Below are 20,842 nucleotides of genomic sequence, written 5' to 3'. Positions count from 1 at the left end.
GGAAGGGCTGGCGGGGCCTGTGGTGCTGTGGGCTCGTGCGCCGCTCGGCCTAACGGTCTGGCTGAGGGGGGGAAGGCTGTGAGGTGAAGGGCCCGGCCCGGCCCAGTCGGAGCCATGCAGGCCTTCCTCAAAGGCCCGTCTTCCATCAGCACCAAGCCCCCCGCTGCCAAGGAGAAGGCCGCAGCGGGGAGCAGCGGGGAGTGCAAGAGGCTCAAGCCTATCCCCTGGGTGGAGAAATAGTAAGGGTTCTTCTGGGGCAGCGGGGTCGCTGGCCGGGGTGGCAGTGGCTGGTCGTGAGGGGGGGTTTGGCTCTGGAGGGGGTTTGTGGAAGAGAGAGCAAAGGGGGCTGCAGCTGTAGGTGTCTCCACCTGCGACAACAGCTTTAACTTTTGCAGTTGTTGGGGAAAACCAGCACTGTGAACTACTGTAAGAGCCCTCTGTTGGTGCTACTGAGCAGAAAATGCCTCCGTTGCTTGTGTCAAGCAGTGTGGTTTCATCGCTGTGGCTTGGTGCAGAAGTGTGTTACATGCTTCAGTTTTGAAAAGCATGTATCAGCTCATGAAGTGGTAAAATATTGCAGTCTGTGATACAGTTCTGCTTCTAAAAACATATCAGGCTGATGTTTACAATAGAAGTAGACGAACAGCTTCCTGAGAAATTAGATCACTTCAGTTATACAGACCAGAGGCATTAGACGGGTTTCCTGTTATGATTTTGACCTCAACTGCACAATTTGCTGTAGTTCTTCAGTACCTGATGTAATCTGGAGGGGAAATGCTTTTCTCAATTTCAATTTTCTTCTGAAACTTTGTTAGCTAATAAATTGCTTTTACTGTCTTTGTATTTAGTCGCCCCAAAAATGTGGATGAAGTTGCCTTCCAGGATGAAGTTGTTGCTGTGCTGAAAAAGTCCTTGGAAGGTGCTGATGTGAGTGTAATGATAACATCTACCCCATCAGTATGTTTAGGCAGAAACTTTATCCAGGAGTAACAAAAACTTCTTTTTTTCTAACTCAGCAATGATTATTTTTACAGTGGTGCTTTAGAAACAACTTAAGTGGCTTCCTTGTAGTATGTTGTGATATATGTGTAAAATTTGTGACGTTTCCAGCCCTTTAAACATTGTAAAATTGTTGGCTCTGTGATGCAGTTTGGAATTTTTCTGGAAAAGCTTAATTGGTAAACTTCCTGTTAATAGTTTCAAATCTGGAAAGGCTTTTGTTGTGTCTACACTACTGTTCAGTTAGTACTTTTGACATTTGTGTTTGAGAGGAGAGGGGAAATTTTTCTTTCATAGAAAAGGCCAGATTGCCAGTCATTCCTAAATAGTTCTAGTGATCTGTCAGTGCTTTGCTAATGAGGGAAGCTGAAGTTAGAAGTGCCAGGTCTACTACTTATATAGTGATCCCCAAACTTCTTGGTTTAGAGTTTCCAAGTTAAGTCTTTTTGGCTTTAAAAGGCTAAGTATGACAATTTCACTAACTTCACTGCAGTGTTGGCACCTGGGACCTAAGAATATAAAGAGGATGAGCAGAGCATTTTCAGTTGCTTTTGTTTACACTTGCATTTGCTTTTGGATAAAAAATTCAGAAAATATTCAAAGTTATTTCCTCCAAACCAGATGATGGGGAAGTGGAAGGACTGAAGGGGAAATAAAGTAGGTAGCCAAGAGATGGCTGTACTTTCTTGCAAACCTGGATAATTCCTTCCTTTGTACATGCTGAGACTTTTTTTTTTTTTTTTTTGCTCCACATTGCACCTAGAAGGGTCATTCTTGTGCTCCAAAAGCTGTTTCTCTTTTCATGGACTGCTAATGCCAGCTGAAGTACTTGGTGGATGTTCTGAAAATGACATTTCTGATATGGCTGGCTGCTCACCAAGAGCTCAAAGGAACAATCTGGACAATTTTCAGAGTTTTATGCTAGAAGCCTTTCATTTGTAGCGTGCTCTGATGTGCAGTATGCACAGGTAGTCTTTGGTATTTGAAAATTTTATCTTATGACAATGGACTTTGCAGTTCTGGTTTTGACTACTATAAGTCTGTTTCTCAGAACTTGCAAAAGCAGAAGTACTTTATTTGTTTGAGTATAGGGAGCCAAAATGAAGCTGTTATGACAGAACTGGGAGACTTGTATAATTAGTTTCTTTAATTCATGTCTCCAGATTCATTTTACTTTGAGAATGCTGTTGTAATGTGACCGTGCCACGTAATGTACCCATAGAAATCTGGGTTTCAACAGCAATTCTGCTATATTATAATATTTGTACAGTTGAGATAATTAGCAAGAAACTATTAACAGCTAAAGAGAAATGAGGTGCTGCCACCTATTCTGTCTGGACGTATCAGTCATGTAACATCGCTTAGGTGATGGGTTGTGAAGTTCTATTTTGAGCAACAGCTATTTAAAACCTTAGAGCTTCTAGATCAGCAATGTTTCTCGGATTATGAGCCTGTACACTTGTGTTGACTTTTTGCCTCCTGAGTTGAAGACAAATTGTAACTTCTGCTTATGGTTACAGGCTTTGTATTTTGCCATAGGTACCCAAACTCAGCAAGGCATTTGAGAGCAAAATCATGCACGTACTCTGAAATATTTGGTGCTTTTAAAATTTAGACTTTTTGTTAGTTCTTGAAAGGACTCATTCCATCAAAAAGGCAAAAGTGTAATTTAAACTCTGAGGTGGCTGGTACTTATTTCAGAAGTTCTTATTGAATTTAGAGATCTGAGGAGATCAGAGAAACAGCTGTAACAGCACTGTAGGTTTGTGTAATGTTCTTTATTTAAACCCTAGTGTTGAAAATGGAGAGCCAGTCCTTTGTTGGTTGGCCTGTATTTGTGGGCCTTGCTTTGGGAGCTGCTAAATAGAGCAGGCCTTTTAAGTCCCTGATATGTTTCCATCTGTAATAGCAAGCATCTGTTCTGTTATAAACTGGGGAGACCAGAGTCCAAGTGATTTTGAGCTGGAGAAATTGATTTCTGTCTGCCAAGACTGTTGATTTGTTGTTGCTTTTTTGCAAAGAAACTGACAAGTGTCATAGTATTCTTTAATTTTCATTTACTTGATGACATCATAATAACTGAAAAGAGCATGAGGTGTAGGATTAGCTTTGCAATTTACGTCCTGAAACTTCTAGAAAAGGACTTGGTGTTTGCACTATATGTGGTAACTTTCCCATAAGCAGGATGATGCCTGCAGGTGTTCTGCTTACCCCTGGCAAGCATGGAAAAATGGATAACCAGATCAGGTTGCAGTCTGTTTAAAAATACTGCCGCAGTTACATAAAGGATTAGGCTGTGCTTGGTGAAAAGGTAGTGTAAATACTGCTGATAACTTCAGTGAGAAACAAGCCTAAACGAGGTTGAAACAGAAACTGTAGTAGAGTATGGGTTTAATGGAATTAGGAAATTGATTCTTATTAAAACTTCTTACCTGCTAATGCTTGTTTTGAGAACTAGTAGAATGCAAATTAGCACACAGGCATGAAATTATGAATCTCCATGAAAATGTCTACCCTTGCAGTGTGCTAACCTGGCATGCTTGTTGGTGAATATTCAGCTATCATTCAGTAAACATTTCCTCTCCCTGGAGCTTTCCTAAAAGATACAGGGGGATAATAATGTTGTGTTATCTAGTTGAACTTGAAAAAACATTTGTTAGTACTGAACGCTGCTTACGTTTTAGTAACTAGAGAAACAAGCAATGAATGATTGGCAGAAAGAGCAGGCAAAACTTGAAATGGATTTATATACTCGAAATTGATTGAAGACTGAAATTCTTCTAGCTGTATTTTTCCAGTACACACACAATTGAATCTTTTCTCTGTGTATTATTGTAGCTGTTAAAATGGGACGCTATTTACCAAACTGGTCTGTCTGTATTTCATTTTCTGATTAGGGATTGTGTACTCCTGCATTTTTCTGTGCTCTTTGGATGTCTTTGGTTTTGCTGTTCCCATTCTGTCTGCATTACTTGCTATATTCAGCATGAAATTCTCTAACCTAATTTTAGTTGACTCTTTAAAAATAGAATTTTTATTAAGAGCAAGAAATCAAGTCAGACTGAGAGGTTTGTCTTTTTGCTATTGATCAGAGGGGAGTCTTGGAGTTTTTGTTCCTAGAACTTACAACTGGAATATCCCCAATTGCCAAAGGCAGCAGTTTTAAAGTCGGCCTGATAATTTGTAGAGGAATTACTTGAAATAGTAATATAGAAAGCTATTGCTCCTGTGCTAATTAGAAAGCTTCTTGATTTCAGCGAAAATTTATTCATGGGTAACTTATGCAAATTTTGTTTATGCCAACTTTGCTCTTTGTCCCTGTGTTGCTCTCATAAATTTATGGAGATCAGTCATATCTCCTCTCAGCTTTTGTTTTGCTGAGCTAACTAAATCAAACTTTAAAAAAGCCACTTCTCATAAGATAGGCTCCTCTTTCCTTTAATCACCTTTCCCAGTTTGGATTCATGATCCTTGACTAAGGGTGACATGAACTGTGTGTAGATTTCCACATGAAGTCTTATTAGCCTCATGTGTTGAAACTGCACATCCTAGTACCACTGTGTTACACGGTCTTATACTGTTCCTCTGACTGACAGACAAAACAAAGTCAGCTTGTATTTTATTCCAGTTGATGAATTCCAGACATCTAGCAGATATTTAGTTATAGTCTCAGATTGTGAGATTTTATGCTTTGTGCTGCTAAACGTCATCCTATATCATTACAGCGGTCTTTGCTGTGCTGCTTTCATCTTCCTGTGTCAGCGTATTTTTTTAATGCATTCCTGTTTTTCATGCTGAGGTTATTAATTAGATTATTTGAAAGATCAGTTCAACTAATCTCTTTAAGAAATGCCACTGGTCTCCTCCTTTGAAAAATCATTGGATGGATGTAGAAATTTGCCAGCGCTATGTATTATGGTCAGTCATTGCAAGCGTCTCTGTGACTAGCGTAAGGGTATGTCTGCATTGCACTCACTGCAATGTAGTGCAGGCATTCACCAGCTACCTTATACTTACTGCAGTGGAGTTAATGGCAGCACAGAATTCTCACCATGGCTTGAAAAGGCAGTCTAGGGAGCTGAGAAAGTACAAGATAGTTAACCTGTGCTAAATTTTGTCACAACTGCACTGCTAGTAGTATCCGGATTGTTTGAAGGGCATCCTTGGATAAATTTGCATGTCACTGCAGTCATAACAGTAAGTTCTGTAGGCTTTAGTGATCTCAGACATGACCTGGAGGGAATATATCAAAATAAAATAGAAATTGAAGTATGTGATGGTGAACATCAAATAACAGCTTGTTCATGCTGTGTTATAAAGAGGAACTGTTTGTCCTCTTTTAGAGCACTATGTGCAATGACCTAGAAGTGAAAGACTTTGATATTATTTACCAGGAGGAGTAGATAGTTTCTGTTCCATCAGGTGCTCAGATTTTCAGTAGATTTTCCTGTTTGTGGTTTGGTTTGTTGATTTGCTTTTTTTAAAAAAGGTGCCTTGCCTTTTCAGCTTCCCAATCTGTTGTTCTATGGCCCACCTGGAACTGGAAAGACTTCTACTATTTTAGCAGCTGCTAGAGAACTCTACGGGTAAGCTGGAATCAAGTTGCTTTGGTGTAATCGATGGTCACATGTCTTTTAATCATGTGACAGATTGCTTCTGGTCATTGCCTGTTCTTATGTAGCTCCTAGGTCTTTTTCAGGAATATCTTCACATTCTAATTCAGCTCTAATGTGAAATTTCTTTCTTATTTGTCCTGTCACGAGCCACTGATTTCTGTTACCAGTACGGACCTACAACACATGAGACTAGCAGCCGTGTAACCCCACAGCAGAATATAAAAAGAAATGGCTTGCATATGCCTTACTGAACTTTGTAAAGGAATTCCAATTTTAATGCTATATTCAGTAAGTTGTTAGCTACACAGAGATCTCAAAGTGCTTCCTAGAACGTCTGCATTGTTATCTTTCAGTTAGGCACCATTGAATTGTACCTGGAAGTAAACTGGGAGTCAGACTAAAATCCAGTGTGTGTACTTTCATCACCTCACTTGTAACTCTTGGGAGTTTTGGGTAGTGAATTCAGCGACCCATAAGCAAAAATTGATGCAAAGGTGGTTTGATGTCATGAGCAAATCTAATGTTGAGGTTAGTCCCTTCCCCTGACCCCCGTCAGTGTCTTTAATTTTTGGCTCATGCTTTTTGGAAAGAACCACTTCTAGTTTAATAGTAGGAAGATAACTCCACATTGTGCGTCCATGTGAATTCCCAGAACTTAAAATCCACTATAGTCATTTTTTCTTTTTTGTAATCAGAGGTGCTGCTTTATAGTACTGCTGCTAAATACTGCCTATATTATACTTTCTAAATATTTCTTTCTGGTAGCATTGCAATGGCAGAGCACTGCCAGGGACTGTGTCTGGGCATTTCACTTGTTCTTCTACATTGCTCACAGCATATAAGTAGAAGGTATATAATATAGTGCTGTGGACTTATAAAGCCAACTTCCTACTTTTTTTTTCTTTTTTTTTTCTGAATAACTGATGTAATTTTACACTTTGCTGTTTCTGCAGTCTGGGAGGCAATTGTAGAAATAGGTTATGGAAATTTGTACCTAACATTTAATGATCTCTATTTAACTGTCTGTTAACAAAGTATCCTGCTGGCAAAAATAATACCTGCCATTTGAAAAGGCCAGAAGGACTGTTGATATACTTTATAATGTATCATTGCAAGTGTTAGCAGCTAACATGTTGTAATAAAAATTTTGCAGGCCTGAATTGTTCCGACAAAGAGTCCTTGAGTTGAATGCTTCTGATGAGCGTGGAATACAAGTGATTCGGGAAAAAGTGAAGGCTTTCGCTCAGCTAACTGCATCTGGAAGCCGTTCAGAGTAAGTGCTCGATCAAAGCTGTCTCTCATGGACTTTCTTGCTTAGGACAAAGCATGTGGTTGTTTTTGTTTGGGTTAACTTTATAATTCTAATATAAATGATGGGTCAGCATTGCCCAGAAGTTTGCAACACAGTGCTTCGGCTAAGCTTTGACTTCATGCAGTTTCATGTTGAGTGTTTGAATACCTGGGAGGAACTTCTACTAGTGCTGTTACAGACAGAGAGAGGCAGACAGGGAAAACCCAAAATATGGAGCCTTCTGAATCTGGTGATACATTGTTGCTTTTGCAGCTGTTGTCTGGCTACCACAGAAAAGCTTGTTTGGGTAAATTATAGTGGAAGTTACTTCTCTGGTACTTCTAATCTGCATCTCATGCAAGATGGTTGCTAGTTTATAAGATGCTAACAAAACTGTGGTGTTAGGTGGTGAGAAGCCCTGTGCAGGTGAAGCCACATATGTAGAAAAAACAGATTGTGGAAAGTAGCTGGAAGAAACTGCATACCAGGACTATCTGGCAAGAAACAGCCTTGTATACTGAAATTAGTTTGTTGCAGCATTCTTTAAAGTTCAGGGAATCAGGAAACCTGTAAAAAGAAGAGCTGCATTAGTTGTTAAAAGAAAAACTTAAAGCAAAAGTACCTTTTTTGAAGGAGTTTTGCAGTACTCAAGTGTTGGTCTTTCTATGGGAACTCAGTCCTCCCCTTTCGTACAAGTATTAGTCCTTTATCTGAAAGTAATAAAAAAGATTGACCCTCTGAATATGTTCTATTTATGAGCTATAAATAACTAAAATGTGACTTGCTGTTTGCAGTGATTTTTTTTTTTTCTTGGTCTGTACATTGCATGTCTCCTGGATAACAGATTTCTTATTTTTCAGTGGTAAAGTTTGTCCTCCTTTTAAAATTGTAATCCTGGATGAAGCAGACTCAATGACTTCAGCAGCCCAGGCAGCCTTAAGACGCACAATGGAAAAAGAATCTAAAACAACACGTTTCTGTCTTATTTGTAACTACATCAGCAGGTACGTGTGGAATTCGTTGCTTATTTGGACTTGTTGCTTTTCCTATTCTATACTCTTTTTTTATTTTTTTTTTTGCCTTCACTGAGAGGTTGATATCTAGTTTTCATAGTTTTGAGTTGATAGAGATGAGACTATTTGAATATAAGACTGAAGACAACTTTTAGGTATCAACTTCTATTTTTTTACAGTTATTTTTTAAGGTTATGCTGCACTTTTCTGCCTTGATAGCTTTGTCTGTATGAACCTGATGCACGCATTCAGTTACCGAGCACTTACCTTCCTTTTTTTTCAGAATAATTGAGCCTCTAACATCTCGATGCTCCAAATTCCGCTTCAAGCCTTTGTCAGACAAAATCCAACAGCAGAGGCTATTGGAGGTTTCTGAGAAGGAACATGTGAAAATCAGTAGTGAGGTAACTTCATGGTTGCCATGGAATTTTATTGCTTAATCCAGTGTATAATTGCATTACAGTGAAAGGGGCTAAGTCAGCATACCTTTCCAGACTGCTTAATTGTGTTAAATACAATATATAAACTCATTTCAATATTATTTTCCTTCCATAGAGGGAATTTTAGGAGCCTTGCTAAAACCAGAGAAATGTCCACCAGAGAAAACTGAAGCAAAACTGAACTGTAGGGCTTATTGTTCTGTGCTGAGTATACTTGCATTAAACCATGTTTCATTCTGAAACTGCCAGCACGCATTTATATTAGTAGAGAGATTGTTTTGTAATTTGTGTATTGTGCCTGTCTCTGACAATCTGCCTTAGGCACTACCTGATGTTTTAAAATCAATGTGCTGAGAAAGCGTAATGGATTTTAATTAACAGAGAACTTATAACATGGCATTTTCAACATTATTTTTCAGGCAGTATCTTACCTTGTTAAAGTGTCAGAAGGGGACTTAAGAAAAGCAATTACTTTTCTTCAAAGTGCGACTCGCCTAACGGGCGGGAAAGAGATCACAGAGAAGATAGTCACAGAAATTGCTGGGGTAAGCTATGCTTGGCAGTTTCTCCTGTAATTAGTCTGAAAAGCATTTGTGCAGTAAGTGTACTTGCTACCTGTAGCTACCTTTGCTCAAAGTTTGATTAAAAGATTGTTTTATACCCATTAGTATTGCAGTATGGTACTGATACACTGTCCACCAGAATTCTAAAGACTGCCTGGTTCTGTACACTCACTATATAGCAAGTTTCTAGCAACTTATTCTGTAAGTCAAGAAAAACTGTAAAATAGTCTTATATTCAAACTGAAGTTGAAACATTCTACCACAAATGCAAAATTTATTGCCTTTTGTGGGGCAGTAGACTAGAACATCTTTTTGGCAATTTTTATATGTGTGTGTGTGTAAATATGTATAAGTGTGTATGTAAGTATAGATCATTGCAAAATATGGTTTGGAAACACCAGGGGGGAGTGACTTTCAGCAGCAGCTTATTTTCAACTTAACGTTCACAGTGACAGCATCTCTCCAAGGATCTGTGCAGGATCTTGCTTTTTAACAAAACAGCAGCGATTTCTTCTAGAATGACATAGATAATAATGGCGGGGACAGGAGAACCCTGAGAGGAAATGCGCTTAATAAAACTTGTGTGAAGGTGTTCCTATAGCAACAAAACACTTACCCCCTAAAGCAAGAAATGTAAGATTAGGAGCTGAGGAGCTGAAAAATAATGGACTTTGGTGATGGACACACTTCCCTTGAAGGTGCCACCATCATAGCTAATTGTAAAGGTTGTGGGGTTTTCGCTTTTTTGGAACCAGAGGCAATTGCTACTGTGCGTGTTTTACAGAAGAGTTCTAAACAATTTTCTCAGTGAATTCGTTGTTCAGGTTTGCGTATGTAGCTGTGGAAAAGAGCTGCATTTCACTTACAGTTATCCGTAAATCACAATTTCTAAGAAACCTGGCAGAACTTGACTGTAATGATAGGAAAGAGAAGCATGAGATTCCATTACTGAATAATGCTTGGTTAAACCAAAGGAACCCAACTTTACATCTTCAGAAAGACTTCAAGTTCTTGGTCGTACATAACTTTTGTGACCCTGGAATGACCGCGGCACAAAAGATTAATAGAGCAGCTTTGAAACCCAACTGTCCACTCAACAGACAGGAATGACAATGAGTAGAGAGGAGAATATGGGCAGTGCTTCCCTGCTCAGAGCTAAATAATGGCATCTGTCAGCTTTTTTTTTCTTCTGATTTATTGTCTGTCCTTGTTGCATTGGGCTTTTTTTTTTTTTTTTTAATGTCCCCGGTGCGTTACTGGAGAGAAAACTGATTTGCTGTTTACTGATTTGCTGTTTTGCTTAAGTGTAGAAAGGTACAGAAAGTGTTGGCTGATCTAATTGTTGAAGTAGGTCCTGCACTGAGTCAGTGCCCTGAATAAGCCATGGTATATTGAATTTATGAAGGTGACTTTGACAATTCACTGACACTATATCGTTTTTATTTTAAAATCTCCAGTATAGGATGAGTATTACCGCCTAGCTCTCACTCTTAAAATTTAGCTAGTCTATCTTCTATACTTGCTTGAAAGTGGTTTGGTGTCTAGAAGAATGCAATGCTAAAACAGCCTTCTGCATGAAGAGTTCATACCTGTTACTATAAGCATCAACTTCAATTTTAAGTTTAGAAAGTTGAAATTAAGACATGTAAATTCTCATTACAGGTCATCCCTAAATTTTTTGAGAAACTGGAAACACTGGCAAAGGTAGAGTCCTCTTAGTGCTCTAGCCTGGATATTTTTCCAGGTCACTGCCCTGTGAATCCTTTGGTGTTGGGTGGCAGCTGAAGAACTTTAGGCCTCAGGTCGGTTAGGATGCACATTTCAGGAAGCATGTCTCTTACCAGTCAGTACTGGGATCTTTCAAATAAGATTCCCTACCAGTGTGACTCTGGCTTTCTCCTGAGTGAAACTGATGACACGTGGAGCTGTTAAGCTGAATTAGGCAGAGTAGGAATTCCTAGTGAGACACTGGCTCAGGCCCGTAGAACTGCGCCTTCAGGGGAATGGACTAGTCTCTGGACTAGTCACCTTCTTTCTTACACGGAAGCTGTGTTAGATGAGAAGGATCTGAGTAAAGCTGTAATAAGTCTTCACTTTTAAACTATTTCTTAGTAATCTTACGGTACACTAGTGAGGAAGTTTGTCTTACAAACTGCAGTGACTTAAAATAGATCTTGCTGGAGAAGGCACAAGCTACTGGTTTATAGAGGTGGATTTATTTTCTTTAACACAGAAAAGGTTCTTAGAGTCTTTGAAGAATGGGAAATTCCTAATCCGCTGAGTTAAAAGGAGGCTCAGACAGTCTTGAACTGGATTTTAAATCGGGGAGTTGTCCCTGACAGAGGGGAGCATGCCATAGCGCCATTCTCCCAGGGACATGTTCCATGCCTGTGTGAAAAAAGCCAGTATTGGTCAACCTCCTGCTTTTTGCTTGGCTGAGCCTCATGGGACAGTTTTGGCAGGACCTCTGGTTTTGCGGCTGGGTTTATTCTCCTGTAAACTTGCTGCAAATCTTAGAATTGCTGTGCCAGGATTTGTGCAGATGTCACAGCCTTACACTTTCACGTTTACTTATGATGATGTGTTGATCTTGAGAGGTGATGATACAGATTTTCTAAATCCTTAGAGCTGGTATAGTCTTCCATCAGACCATGATCTAATCTAATGTAGTGGTTTGGAACTGTTCTCCAGTTTCTAGAGTAGGTGGGGGTTTGTTTCAAATATCAGTGCTTGATATGCAGTTGACAAAATTTGGACGTGTACTTCTGTAAAGCATGGGGGTGTATTTTGCTGTACAGAAAAATAAGGTTGCACCAACTTTTTTCCTGTTTTCATAAACTTCTCTGTGCCTGAATGGCCTCGTGGACTACTGTTCCCAATATTTGCCAGTTTTGTAACTGGACACTACTAGCTTAAAAAAGAGCTATCTTTAGTTGCCATGGTTTTTATTTTATTAAAAATATCTTGGCCTTACAGATCTCTGTATGTCTGAGGCTAGCAACTGCCAGGTGAAGAAAATAAATCAAAGTAGGTGGCACTTTAAAATGTGAAGGCTGTAAAACTGCCACATGATGCTGTGGATGCTAAGCTTTCCTAATTTTAGAATAAGATTGGACAGGTTCAGCGGAGGTTGTTGAATGCTTAAAATGTCTGTAGCTCACAGAATTCCCAAGATTCAAATTGTCAGAAGCTGAAGAATACTTGGACAAACTCATCGCTCTATGCCTGTAGTCTCTCCTAGGTGCTCGCTTCAGGTCACCATCAGGCAGGGTGCTGGACTGCATATGGGTTACCGACTCATCTGTTAAGATGTAAACATTCCATAATAAATTTCAGTACAGTCTTTCTCAGTTCAGACAGAATTTTTCGCATTGGTTTTCCAGTCTGTGGTGTTCCTGCTGCTGAATTATTTCCATTTTCTTCTGTCCCTGACGCAGAATCTCATAAACGAAGGCTATGCTGTCGCTCAGCTTGTAAACCAGCTGCATGATGCTGTTGTTGAGAGCGAAGATTACAGTGACAAGCAGAAATCTGCCATAGTTGAAAAACTTGCGGTAAGTCTGTAGCTGGAGTTAAAAACCCCCACATCGATCTCCACTGATTAATTTTTGTTTACTTGCTCTCTCTCACAAGTGCACATAATGATTTCTTTCGATTTTTAGTTCTGAATGTTTCTTGGTAGAATCTAAATCTCTGTTCTGAGGAATTTCATGAGAAGGAATTGAAATCCAGTTAAGTGAATTATTGGCCATATTATATTGTTCTAATGGATCCTTGAGCAAGAGCTTTGTGGGTTGGGTTGATTTTTTAATATAAATGTAGAAGGGAAAATTAAGGCAAGATTTTTAAGTCAGCACTTAAACGAATCAGGAGCTGCAAAACACAAGTTTTTGTTCCAGAGTGGAGTGTAAAATATGCAAGTGCAGAGTGGAGTGTAAAAACAGTTAATTAACTTGCTAAAGAAAAGACATCTGTGGTGGAGGTTTTGCTAAATTGCCTGAAGAAAGGCAGACAGTGGTGGTGACCTGTAGAGCGGTGCTCCTGGCAGGCAGTTGGAGAGGAAATGGTGCATCCCTCAGGTATAGAAACTGCCACATCTTGGCCTCCTCAGGATGATGGGAGGCCAGAGAGGTAATTTTTCCCAGTTTGGTATAATGGGTACATCATGCATGACTGCTGAAGTCATTGCCAATTAAGTGAACAGCAGGCAAACTTCATCTTGGTGTTCTCCATCGTAAGGGAAGAGAGAGCTCTCCTGAGCACCACCATTTTAAGAGTTTTACCTTCTCTTTTCTGTTGGCAGGAAGTAGACAAATGCTTGGCTGATGGTGCTGACGAATACCTGCAGCTGGTGAGTCTCTGTGCCCTTGTGATGCAGCAGCTAACGCAGAACGTCTAACAGAGCAGCTTTCCATTTTGTGGCAGCTGAGGTCTGAGGGCAGGGACCTGTGTATTTCTGTACTGCTTTTTGCAATAAAAGAACTGCTCAGCAGTTGGAAAAGCTCATGCTGGAATATTTGAGTTTTTTTCACGCTAGGGTAAAGAGCTCTTTGACCGCTGAGGGGGCAGTAATGCTCCCACTGTGCAGTTCTTTGTGGTAGACTCACACATGGACAGGTACATGCATCAAAAATGAGCATACACATAGTATACTCGGTCACCATCAGGTGAAAGCAGAGAAAGAATGGAGATGCTTTTCAGCCCACATTGTTTGGGTTTTAAAATACAGCTTGGCAAAAAGGCCCCATCTTTACCAAACACAAGGCTTCAGGCTGAACCCCGCTGCTGAGGGAGCATGGCTCATGCCACCTCCATCTTTTTATTGGACCCTTCAGCATTAAACAATAAAAAAAAAAAAAAAATCACTTTCTAGTAAGTGCACTGCAACACTTTAAAAGCCAGCACATTCTGGAGAATGTGTCTCACAAAACCATTTTTAAAGCTGTTACCAGTATAAAGAATGCAGTTCCCAGTGGTGACTGAGCATCTTTAGGGTAGGCTTGGACCCCTGGCTCTGTTCCTTTTGTAGATGCTACTCTGAACACTTCTTGGATTCTGTTTACTTGGAAGTTAAATTCTTCCCCAAATGCAGTCAAATAAGGCCTTGGGCTGCTAGTAACTGTAATTAACACAGGCAGGGGTTGTTTTAATCAAGCTGGTGCTTATAATAAAGCACACCATTTTCTACTCCGATGCAGGGGGTAGTTCAGTGTTACAGACATACGAGCTGTGTCTCACAGGGACAGCCCCTGGCACATCAGGCTCACCATTTACTAGCCCAAGGTACCACTGAAAACCAGCCCCTGCCCTTACTGCCAAAAGCCAAGACAGCCCTGGCAGCCCAAGGACTGATGAAGGAGGACACACCTCTAACCAAGAAGTAACTAGTTACAATTTAAGTGAATATAGAAGTATTTTATTGAACATTCAAACTTCATTAAGACATGTGCAATATGGCAAATTTTACTGGGTTTAACCCTAACTAAGACAATAGTATGATTGCTTGCTTGCTGGGGCTTAGCAACAGGGTCCAGATCACACTTACCACTAATTAAATACTTTATTGAATAAATACATATGAAACAAAAATGCATTTTAATGCTCTTATAAAAGTTTAGAGATTTTGAAAGGCCTTTCCAATTCAATCTGAAGTGTAAGTACATACAATAAAGGAAGGTAGGCTAGTTTAACATAATTGGCTGACTTTATACAGCACTTATATCTTTTAGTCCATAAGTAAATTATTAAATGATAAAGAACATCTAATACAACCACTTCTATGGAACTAGGAAATAAATTTCTAATAAAGAAAAAATTTACAGACCCCATGACTTTCCACCCAACCCCAACAGTCTAACCCTAAAGTGGATAAAGCCAGTGGCTTTCCCCACAAGAGCTCACGACAGAAAGTCGCTTCGCTTATCAAAATTCTGTTTTTCTGATCCGTTATGAGCATTGAGACAAGATTCAATATATCCCCAAAGAAAGAAGCACAATGCGCGTTGTGAATCGCCTATTCAGCAACAGCGAGCACTGCATTCACAACCACCTCATCCCAGGGATTAAATGAGATCAGCCACATTCATCGGCATCTCCTCCACTGTAGTATTGTAGAAAGTCTCAATGTCTCGCAGGATCCTCTTGTCCTCTTCAGTGACAAAATTTATAGCCACACCTTTTCTGCCAAAGCGACCACCCCGGCCAATTCTGCACAAAAAGAGAACACATTTACACACAAGTTAACTATACTCTAATCCGCTTCAAACCTCTGCAAGATCCATTCATTAACTGCTGCTCTTTTATCTGCCACTGGCCAGTTTAGGCTGCATTTACAGAACCAGCTGCTACCAAAGTCACATCTGATCAGGAAAAACTAGCAGTTAGTGCCAACAGTACAGAAGAAGTGTCCATCCTATGGAGAGTAGCAGAGCAGAAAAGGTTACTTTTTTGGCTGCAAAATAAGAGCTTTATTTAATGGTTGGTACTGTGGTATGGAGCCCTAGCTCGGCCGCCCTCCCCTCCATTCAGCTAAGACACCCACAGCACATGCATCCGGTCCCAAGCTCGGGGCGTAGGAAAGGTAAACGGCTGTTCAGAAATCGGACTGTTCCTAAATTAATCAATTATATCCAGTAACACAGAACAGCACACTCAACTCAAGGAGTTTAATTCAATGTAACTGTTTCCAGTGGGAAAACTTAGGGTTGGTTTGTTTTTTTTAAAACAAAAATCCAAGCTTAACATTTTTGCGTAAGCCCAACTCAGTCACTAACACACAGTCCAGTTACACCCACCATCAGTTCCACCTCCCTGTGGACCGCACCGTAAAGCACCTGGGCAGCAAGAGCTAAACACACAAAAATGGCTCACAAAACTTAAGTGAATAATCATGACAAAAGAAATATATAAATACCGACTCGCTCTTTATTCAAACTGTGCCGCTTACGAATCCACGTCCTAAATTACGTCAACGCCGTTTCTGAGCACCATCTTGTGTCATCAACTGCTGCTATCGACTCCTGTATTTTTTTACATCAAGTAACAAAGCACAGTTTACTTAATTTAGGGACAGTCACTAGAAGCAGTTAACTAAACCTAGGGAAACAAAACTCAAATTGCTACCAGAAGACACACACCACAGAGAAAAGAATCCCACTGTAAGGAGCCACCAAGAGCAGAGAAGGCACACAAACATGAACACAGCTGCACCTCCAGGAGCGAAGGCAGTCCTATGCAACTGGTCTGCCAAAAATATTAAGGTCTGGTCACTGAGCAGCAGCAACTGCAAATTAGGTAGGACCTACAGATTGAGCTAACACTGCTGTCGAGACACTGGGCCAGTAAAATGGCTTTTGTAATCATAGTCCACAACCTGCATGCCATCACAAAATGGCAGTTCAGTAGCTGGCAATTTCCCCACATCTCAGTAATGAGTGATTTAATTAGCCGTCACTGAACTCATCACACATCTAAGTTTTCCCACTGCTTTGTTGTCCAAAAGTTCTGCTCCTCCCTCATCTCAGAACTATAGCTGTGCAAGTCAGGGTGTTTTTAAAGCCAAACCAGAAGTAGCTGATTTCCTGCTAGCTTTCTAGCAGCTACGGCATGAATGGATGCGTAACACCTCCTGTTACTGGTACGGACTAAAGGGAGAAACAGGTGAGGTTCTGTGCTGGGTTCTGGAGAGGACGTAACACTCCGTGTAGCACACCAACTACAGGGTAGAGCCAACTAACCTGTGAATGTAGTTTTCACGATTGGTCGGCAGGTCATAATTTATAACCAGTGACACTTGCTGCACATCAATACCACGAGCCTGAAAAGCAATACAGTCTCTTTAATACAAGTCACAGGCTTTAGGTTAAATTAGTTATCCCACACTTTTGTCGACCACAAGGTTAGTGATGAACTACAACTGTGTAGTCCATAGTGGAGCGTAGTCTTTACTCTTCCAAGAAGCTCCAAACAGTTCAGGCTACAAGAACCTTCACTGAATTACGAAGCTTTTGGCACCAGGTTTGACCAGAAATGTGCTCAGTGTAAGATAATACTCACCAGCAAGTCAGTGGTGATCAGGACCCGGCTTGATCCTGACCTAAACTCCCTCATGATAACATCCCGCTCCTTCTGGTCCATGTCACCATGCTGTATAGAGTTAAAAAGTTATAATTACTACAGTTCCAATACACCAAGATAGGAATATCCTCTAAAAAACAAAGTGATGTATGAAACCCAGCGTCCCTACCTGCTGTGGGAGCAAAGCAGGTAGGGATAGAAGGAAGCAGTTTTCTTTAAGCAGGGGGAACGATAATACAGCACTGCACAGCTATATTATAACTTTCCTGCTTTCCACTCCTTACCACTTGTTTTTCAGTGTGCACACGGCATTTCAGAAGTCATGTGGAAGTATCAGTTCTTACCAGAGCTGAGACTGTGAAGTCTCTGGCATGCATTTTCTCTGTAAGCCAGTCTACTTTTCTTCTTGTATTCAGGAAAATAACAGCCTGCGTAATGGTCAGTGTCTCATACAGATCACAGAGAGTATCCAGCTTCCACTCCTGAAGGGAACAAAGGCGATCAGAAAATGCATCATGCTACAGAACCAGAGTCCCAAACAAAGAATAAAACTCTAAAACAACAGCCAATTAAGCACGCTCCAGTGTGCATACTCGGTGTGACCTGAGAAGTTGGAACAAGCCGGCAAGCACAGTTTCTGCATCAACTGTTGCACCAAATCTTAAGACACAGGACACTGGACATTAAGAAAGAGGTCCACCCTAGTCATTTTTGATCCAGTGCATAGTTTTTCTTCTTCTTGCGTGTACTCTACTAGCATTATCACAGAAACCAAAGCTCAGCCTCAGTTTCTGTAATTTTAGCACAGTGCTTTAACAAGAAGGTGAGAGACTTAAGTTTAACTCATCCTGCCAGAGCAAGTACAACTGATACTAACCTCTCTTTCAACATTAATGTAGAATTGCTTGATACCCTCCAGAGTCAGCTCTTCCTTCTTCACCAAAATACGTATGGGATCTCTCATGAACTTTTTGGTCACTTCCAGCACATCCATTGGCATTGTAGCTGACAGCAACACAACCTAAAATGCATTACTGGGTGTTAGCACAGGCTTAGGACACCAGCTTTGATTTAGGCAATTCAGCAGTTCTCCATTACACTGTAACCAAACCTGCATCCACCAATTTATCCACGGAACAAGTGTTTTACCTGAATGTTTGTGCTTAATTTTTGAAAGATCTCATAAATCTGATCCTTAAATCCACGGCTCAACATTTCATCAGCTTCATCCAGAACAAACATTTTGATCCATTTAGGTGCTATTAAAAAAAAAATAATTCTCATGAAGTTTCAGAAATGCATCAAATACTTTTGTTAACATCACTCTCCTGTAGGACTAAGCTTTCCAGTACAACTCATTGTTACAATGACTGTAAAGTGCACTTCACTGGGCGTGAAATTCATAGTGGAAATTTATTATCAAGAGTAAAATTAAATTCATACTTACAAAGGTAGCGTCTGTTCAACATATCGAACACACGCCCTGGAGTTCCGACCACAATGTGCGGAGCCTCAGCCTGAAGTTTTTGCATTTCATTGCGAACATTTGTACCACCAATACAAGCATGGCATGTTGCTCCCATGTAGTCTCCAAGGGCCAGAATTACCTTCTGAATCTAAAATAAAACCCTTCCATTAGCAGTAGTTCCTGGTACATTAAAGATTAAGCCCCGTTACCACTGGTGGTTATGGACTTTGGAAGCTAACACAGCAAACAAGGATTATGCAGCTCTAATGGTTAGAAAAGACAGTTGCTAATGATTTTGCCCAACTGCTTGTTAATGAAGTTATTCACTAGAAAGTTTAAGTCAGAGGGGCACTAAAGTTAAATTTTTGTTCTCAGTAGTTGAAATAGCTAAAATGACTGCCATGCACCTGCTATTAAGTTAAAAAGCAGGGTCTCCAGAGGTGAACTCAAGTTTTGAACTGTTAAGGCCTGCATCAGCACTTGAAGAAAGTTCATAATAGAGTATGCAAGTGCAATGCTGTATGCCAGGCTTCGAAACAAGTCTCACCTCACCAATGTCTTCATTAGACATTAAATCAGAACAAAGGCAAAACACTCTCCCCTCAAAAATTCTTGTTCCACTGATCTGCCTTTTTTTTTTTCCCCCAGTTCTTTCCTGTCTGATTTGCTATGTTTAGCTTTACCTTCGAGAATAATCTTCACTATAGCACCGGCATCTCAGTATATTCTAACTGAAAACGAAAATCGTACATGATCTTCTACTATATTTTGAATTGTTTAATGTTTTCATCTTGAGACCCTGCATTACTGATACACATTAATGCTAAAAATTAAGCAACTCCTAAGTTTCTTATACACTACCACTTAGAGAAACAGAATACCAAGCTTTGAAGGTGAAGTAGACATGCAGTAACATTCAGTCAGGAAAACATCACGAAAATACAAAAACAATGAAGTCACCACATGCGCACTGCAGTTTTCATGTTGCACAACTGCATGCAAGTTCTAATAGCTTCCAAAAAATACATTTTGTTTCCACTCAGAACACTGTGCTTTAGTAACATATCTTGAAATTTTTCTGCTGAAGATGCTCCCTCAGAACTATACACGGCATAGCAGGTGGCTCCTGCAACCCTGCCCCAGCACACCCTCCACATGCATCGAACTCAACTTTTCAAGCAGGCAGAGAACTTGTGGGACAGAAGCCAGTTTATATCCCCCATTACTCTAAACAAAAAGGGTTCTGAATGGATATTAGTTACAGCCCCTTAAGAAGTCTGTTTATTGTCTCACAGTTGTGAAACCTGAAACCTATGCAACACACAAGCAGCTTTTTTTTTTTTTTAACTACACTATCAATACCTGTTGAGCCAGTTCTCTGGTAGGGGCCAATACTAGTGCTTGAGTCTCCTTGAGATCAATCTCCAACTGCTGCAGGATGGAAATAGCAAATGTGGCTGTCTTGCCAGTACCTGACTGAGCTTGAGCAATCACATCATACCCTAAAAAAAGTAGGATACACATTTACTGCTCCCACACAGGTCATTCATGTTTTTAGTTTTATTTTATTCCCTTTGAAAGAAGTGATCAGTATTAAGAGTTCTCTCCATTTCAGGTCAGTCCCGAAAGATGGTGTACCATCATATCACTTGTTCAATGCGGATTAAATAATAGGTATCATCACACACTAATAAAACAGTATATGCATTTTACAACACTTTCCTAATTATCCGATGTTGCTATAAACAAATGAATCACCTGCATACCTTTGATGCATGGAATAATAGCTCTCTGCTGAATAGCTGAAGGCTTCTCAAAACCATAAGCATAAATGCCCCTCAGAAGGGATTCTTTTAAATTCATATCATCAAAATTGTCAACAATCTCATTCCAATTGCTCTGTAATGAAGAAAAAAAAAGAAAATATTAAATTCAACACTTATCTCCACCAGTGATTAAATTCTCATGTTAGTTCACGCATGCTCACCTCAATGACACCATCGGGGTCCATTCCCTCTGGGCCGCCATGGTCTCTGCCAGCAAACAGAACACGCTGTTAACACAGTAGCAGCTAACGTGCAGAACCGAGCTGACACCTCGGCTGCCAAAACCCCCATCTGGAACCCGTGACAGATCCTTCTAGCAGGTGCTTTGATATTTTGCCAATAGAGGAAACTCCTTCCCCTTTCCTCCACCGCTTTGGGTGCCGCTAACCCAAGTCTCAATGTAAGACAAGACCATTCCAAGCCTTCAAGCCGCCGTGAAGAAAAACCCACCAGAAAAAAAATATGGCTCATTCCCGGGTAAACAGAAAACAAAAAAAATAATAATAAAAAAAAGCCAGGCGGCAAGGCGAGCCCCGCCATGTCCCAGCCT

The 20,842-nt window shown here is 40.3% G+C and overlaps 2 protein-coding genes across 3 annotated transcripts in view; one reads left to right on the top strand and one right to left on the bottom strand.

Moving 5' to 3' along the window:
- The first annotated feature begins 29 nt into the window (after positions 1-29).
- Positions 30-13,321, top strand: RFC4 (replication factor C (activator 1) 4, 37kDa). The gene is made up of 11 exons (XM_009895324.1): positions 30-239; positions 849-927; positions 5,506-5,585; positions 6,769-6,888; positions 7,767-7,910; positions 8,203-8,323; positions 8,779-8,930; positions 9,747-9,939; positions 10,585-10,626; positions 12,360-12,476; positions 13,226-13,321. Exons 1-11 carry the CDS (start codon positions 115-117, stop codon positions 13,319-13,321), a joined length of 1,269 nt encoding a protein of 422 aa, XP_009893626.1. The 5' UTR covers positions 30-114.
- Positions 13,322-14,316: 995 nt separating this feature from the next.
- The window catches only part of EIF4A2 (eukaryotic translation initiation factor 4A2), a 7,415-nt gene continuing 889 nt past the window's right edge, over positions 14,317-20,842 (bottom strand). The window contains exons 2-11 of one of the 2 annotated variants that reach the window (XM_009895293.1): positions 20,454-20,499; positions 20,233-20,365; positions 19,829-19,968; positions 18,446-18,614; positions 18,148-18,257; positions 17,876-18,019; positions 17,343-17,480; positions 16,978-17,067; positions 16,659-16,738; positions 14,317-15,129 (exon numbers count right to left, since the gene is read on the bottom strand). In XM_009895293.1, coding sequence (XP_009893595.1) covers positions 14,985-15,129; positions 16,659-16,738; positions 16,978-17,067; positions 17,343-17,480; positions 17,876-18,019; positions 18,148-18,257; positions 18,446-18,614; positions 19,829-19,968; positions 20,233-20,365; positions 20,454-20,499 — 1,195 coding nt within the window. In that variant the 3' untranslated portion in view covers positions 14,317-14,984. The remainder of the gene's footprint in view (positions 15,130-16,658; positions 16,739-16,977; positions 17,068-17,342; positions 17,481-17,875; positions 18,020-18,147; positions 18,258-18,445; positions 18,615-19,828; positions 19,969-20,232; positions 20,366-20,453; positions 20,500-20,842) is intronic. The other variant, XM_009895292.1, reaches the window with a different exon arrangement.

The sequence above is a fragment of the Charadrius vociferus genome, unplaced genomic scaffold (genome assembly GCF_000708025.1).
Source record: "Charadrius vociferus isolate BGI_N301 unplaced genomic scaffold, ASM70802v2 scaffold311, whole genome shotgun sequence".
NCBI lineage: Eukaryota > Metazoa > Chordata > Aves > Charadriiformes > Charadriidae > Charadrius > Charadrius vociferus.
The sequence above is the reverse complement of the archived record's forward strand: the minus strand, read 5'-3'. Positions and strand labels throughout refer to the sequence as shown.

Excerpts from the sequence above, each read along its gene's own strand:
- RFC4 (XM_009895324.1), top strand. The coding sequence starts at position 115 with ATGCAGGCCTTCCTCAAAGGCCCGTCTTCCATCAGCACCAAGCCCCCC. Across the intron at positions 5,586-6,768 it reads GCTGCTAGAGAACTCTACGG|GCCTGAATTGTTCCGACAAA; the intron begins GTAAGCTGGAAT and ends AAAATTTTGCAG. Across the intron at positions 12,477-13,225 it reads CCATAGTTGAAAAACTTGCG|GAAGTAGACAAATGCTTGGC; the intron begins GTAAGTCTGTAG and ends TTCTGTTGGCAG.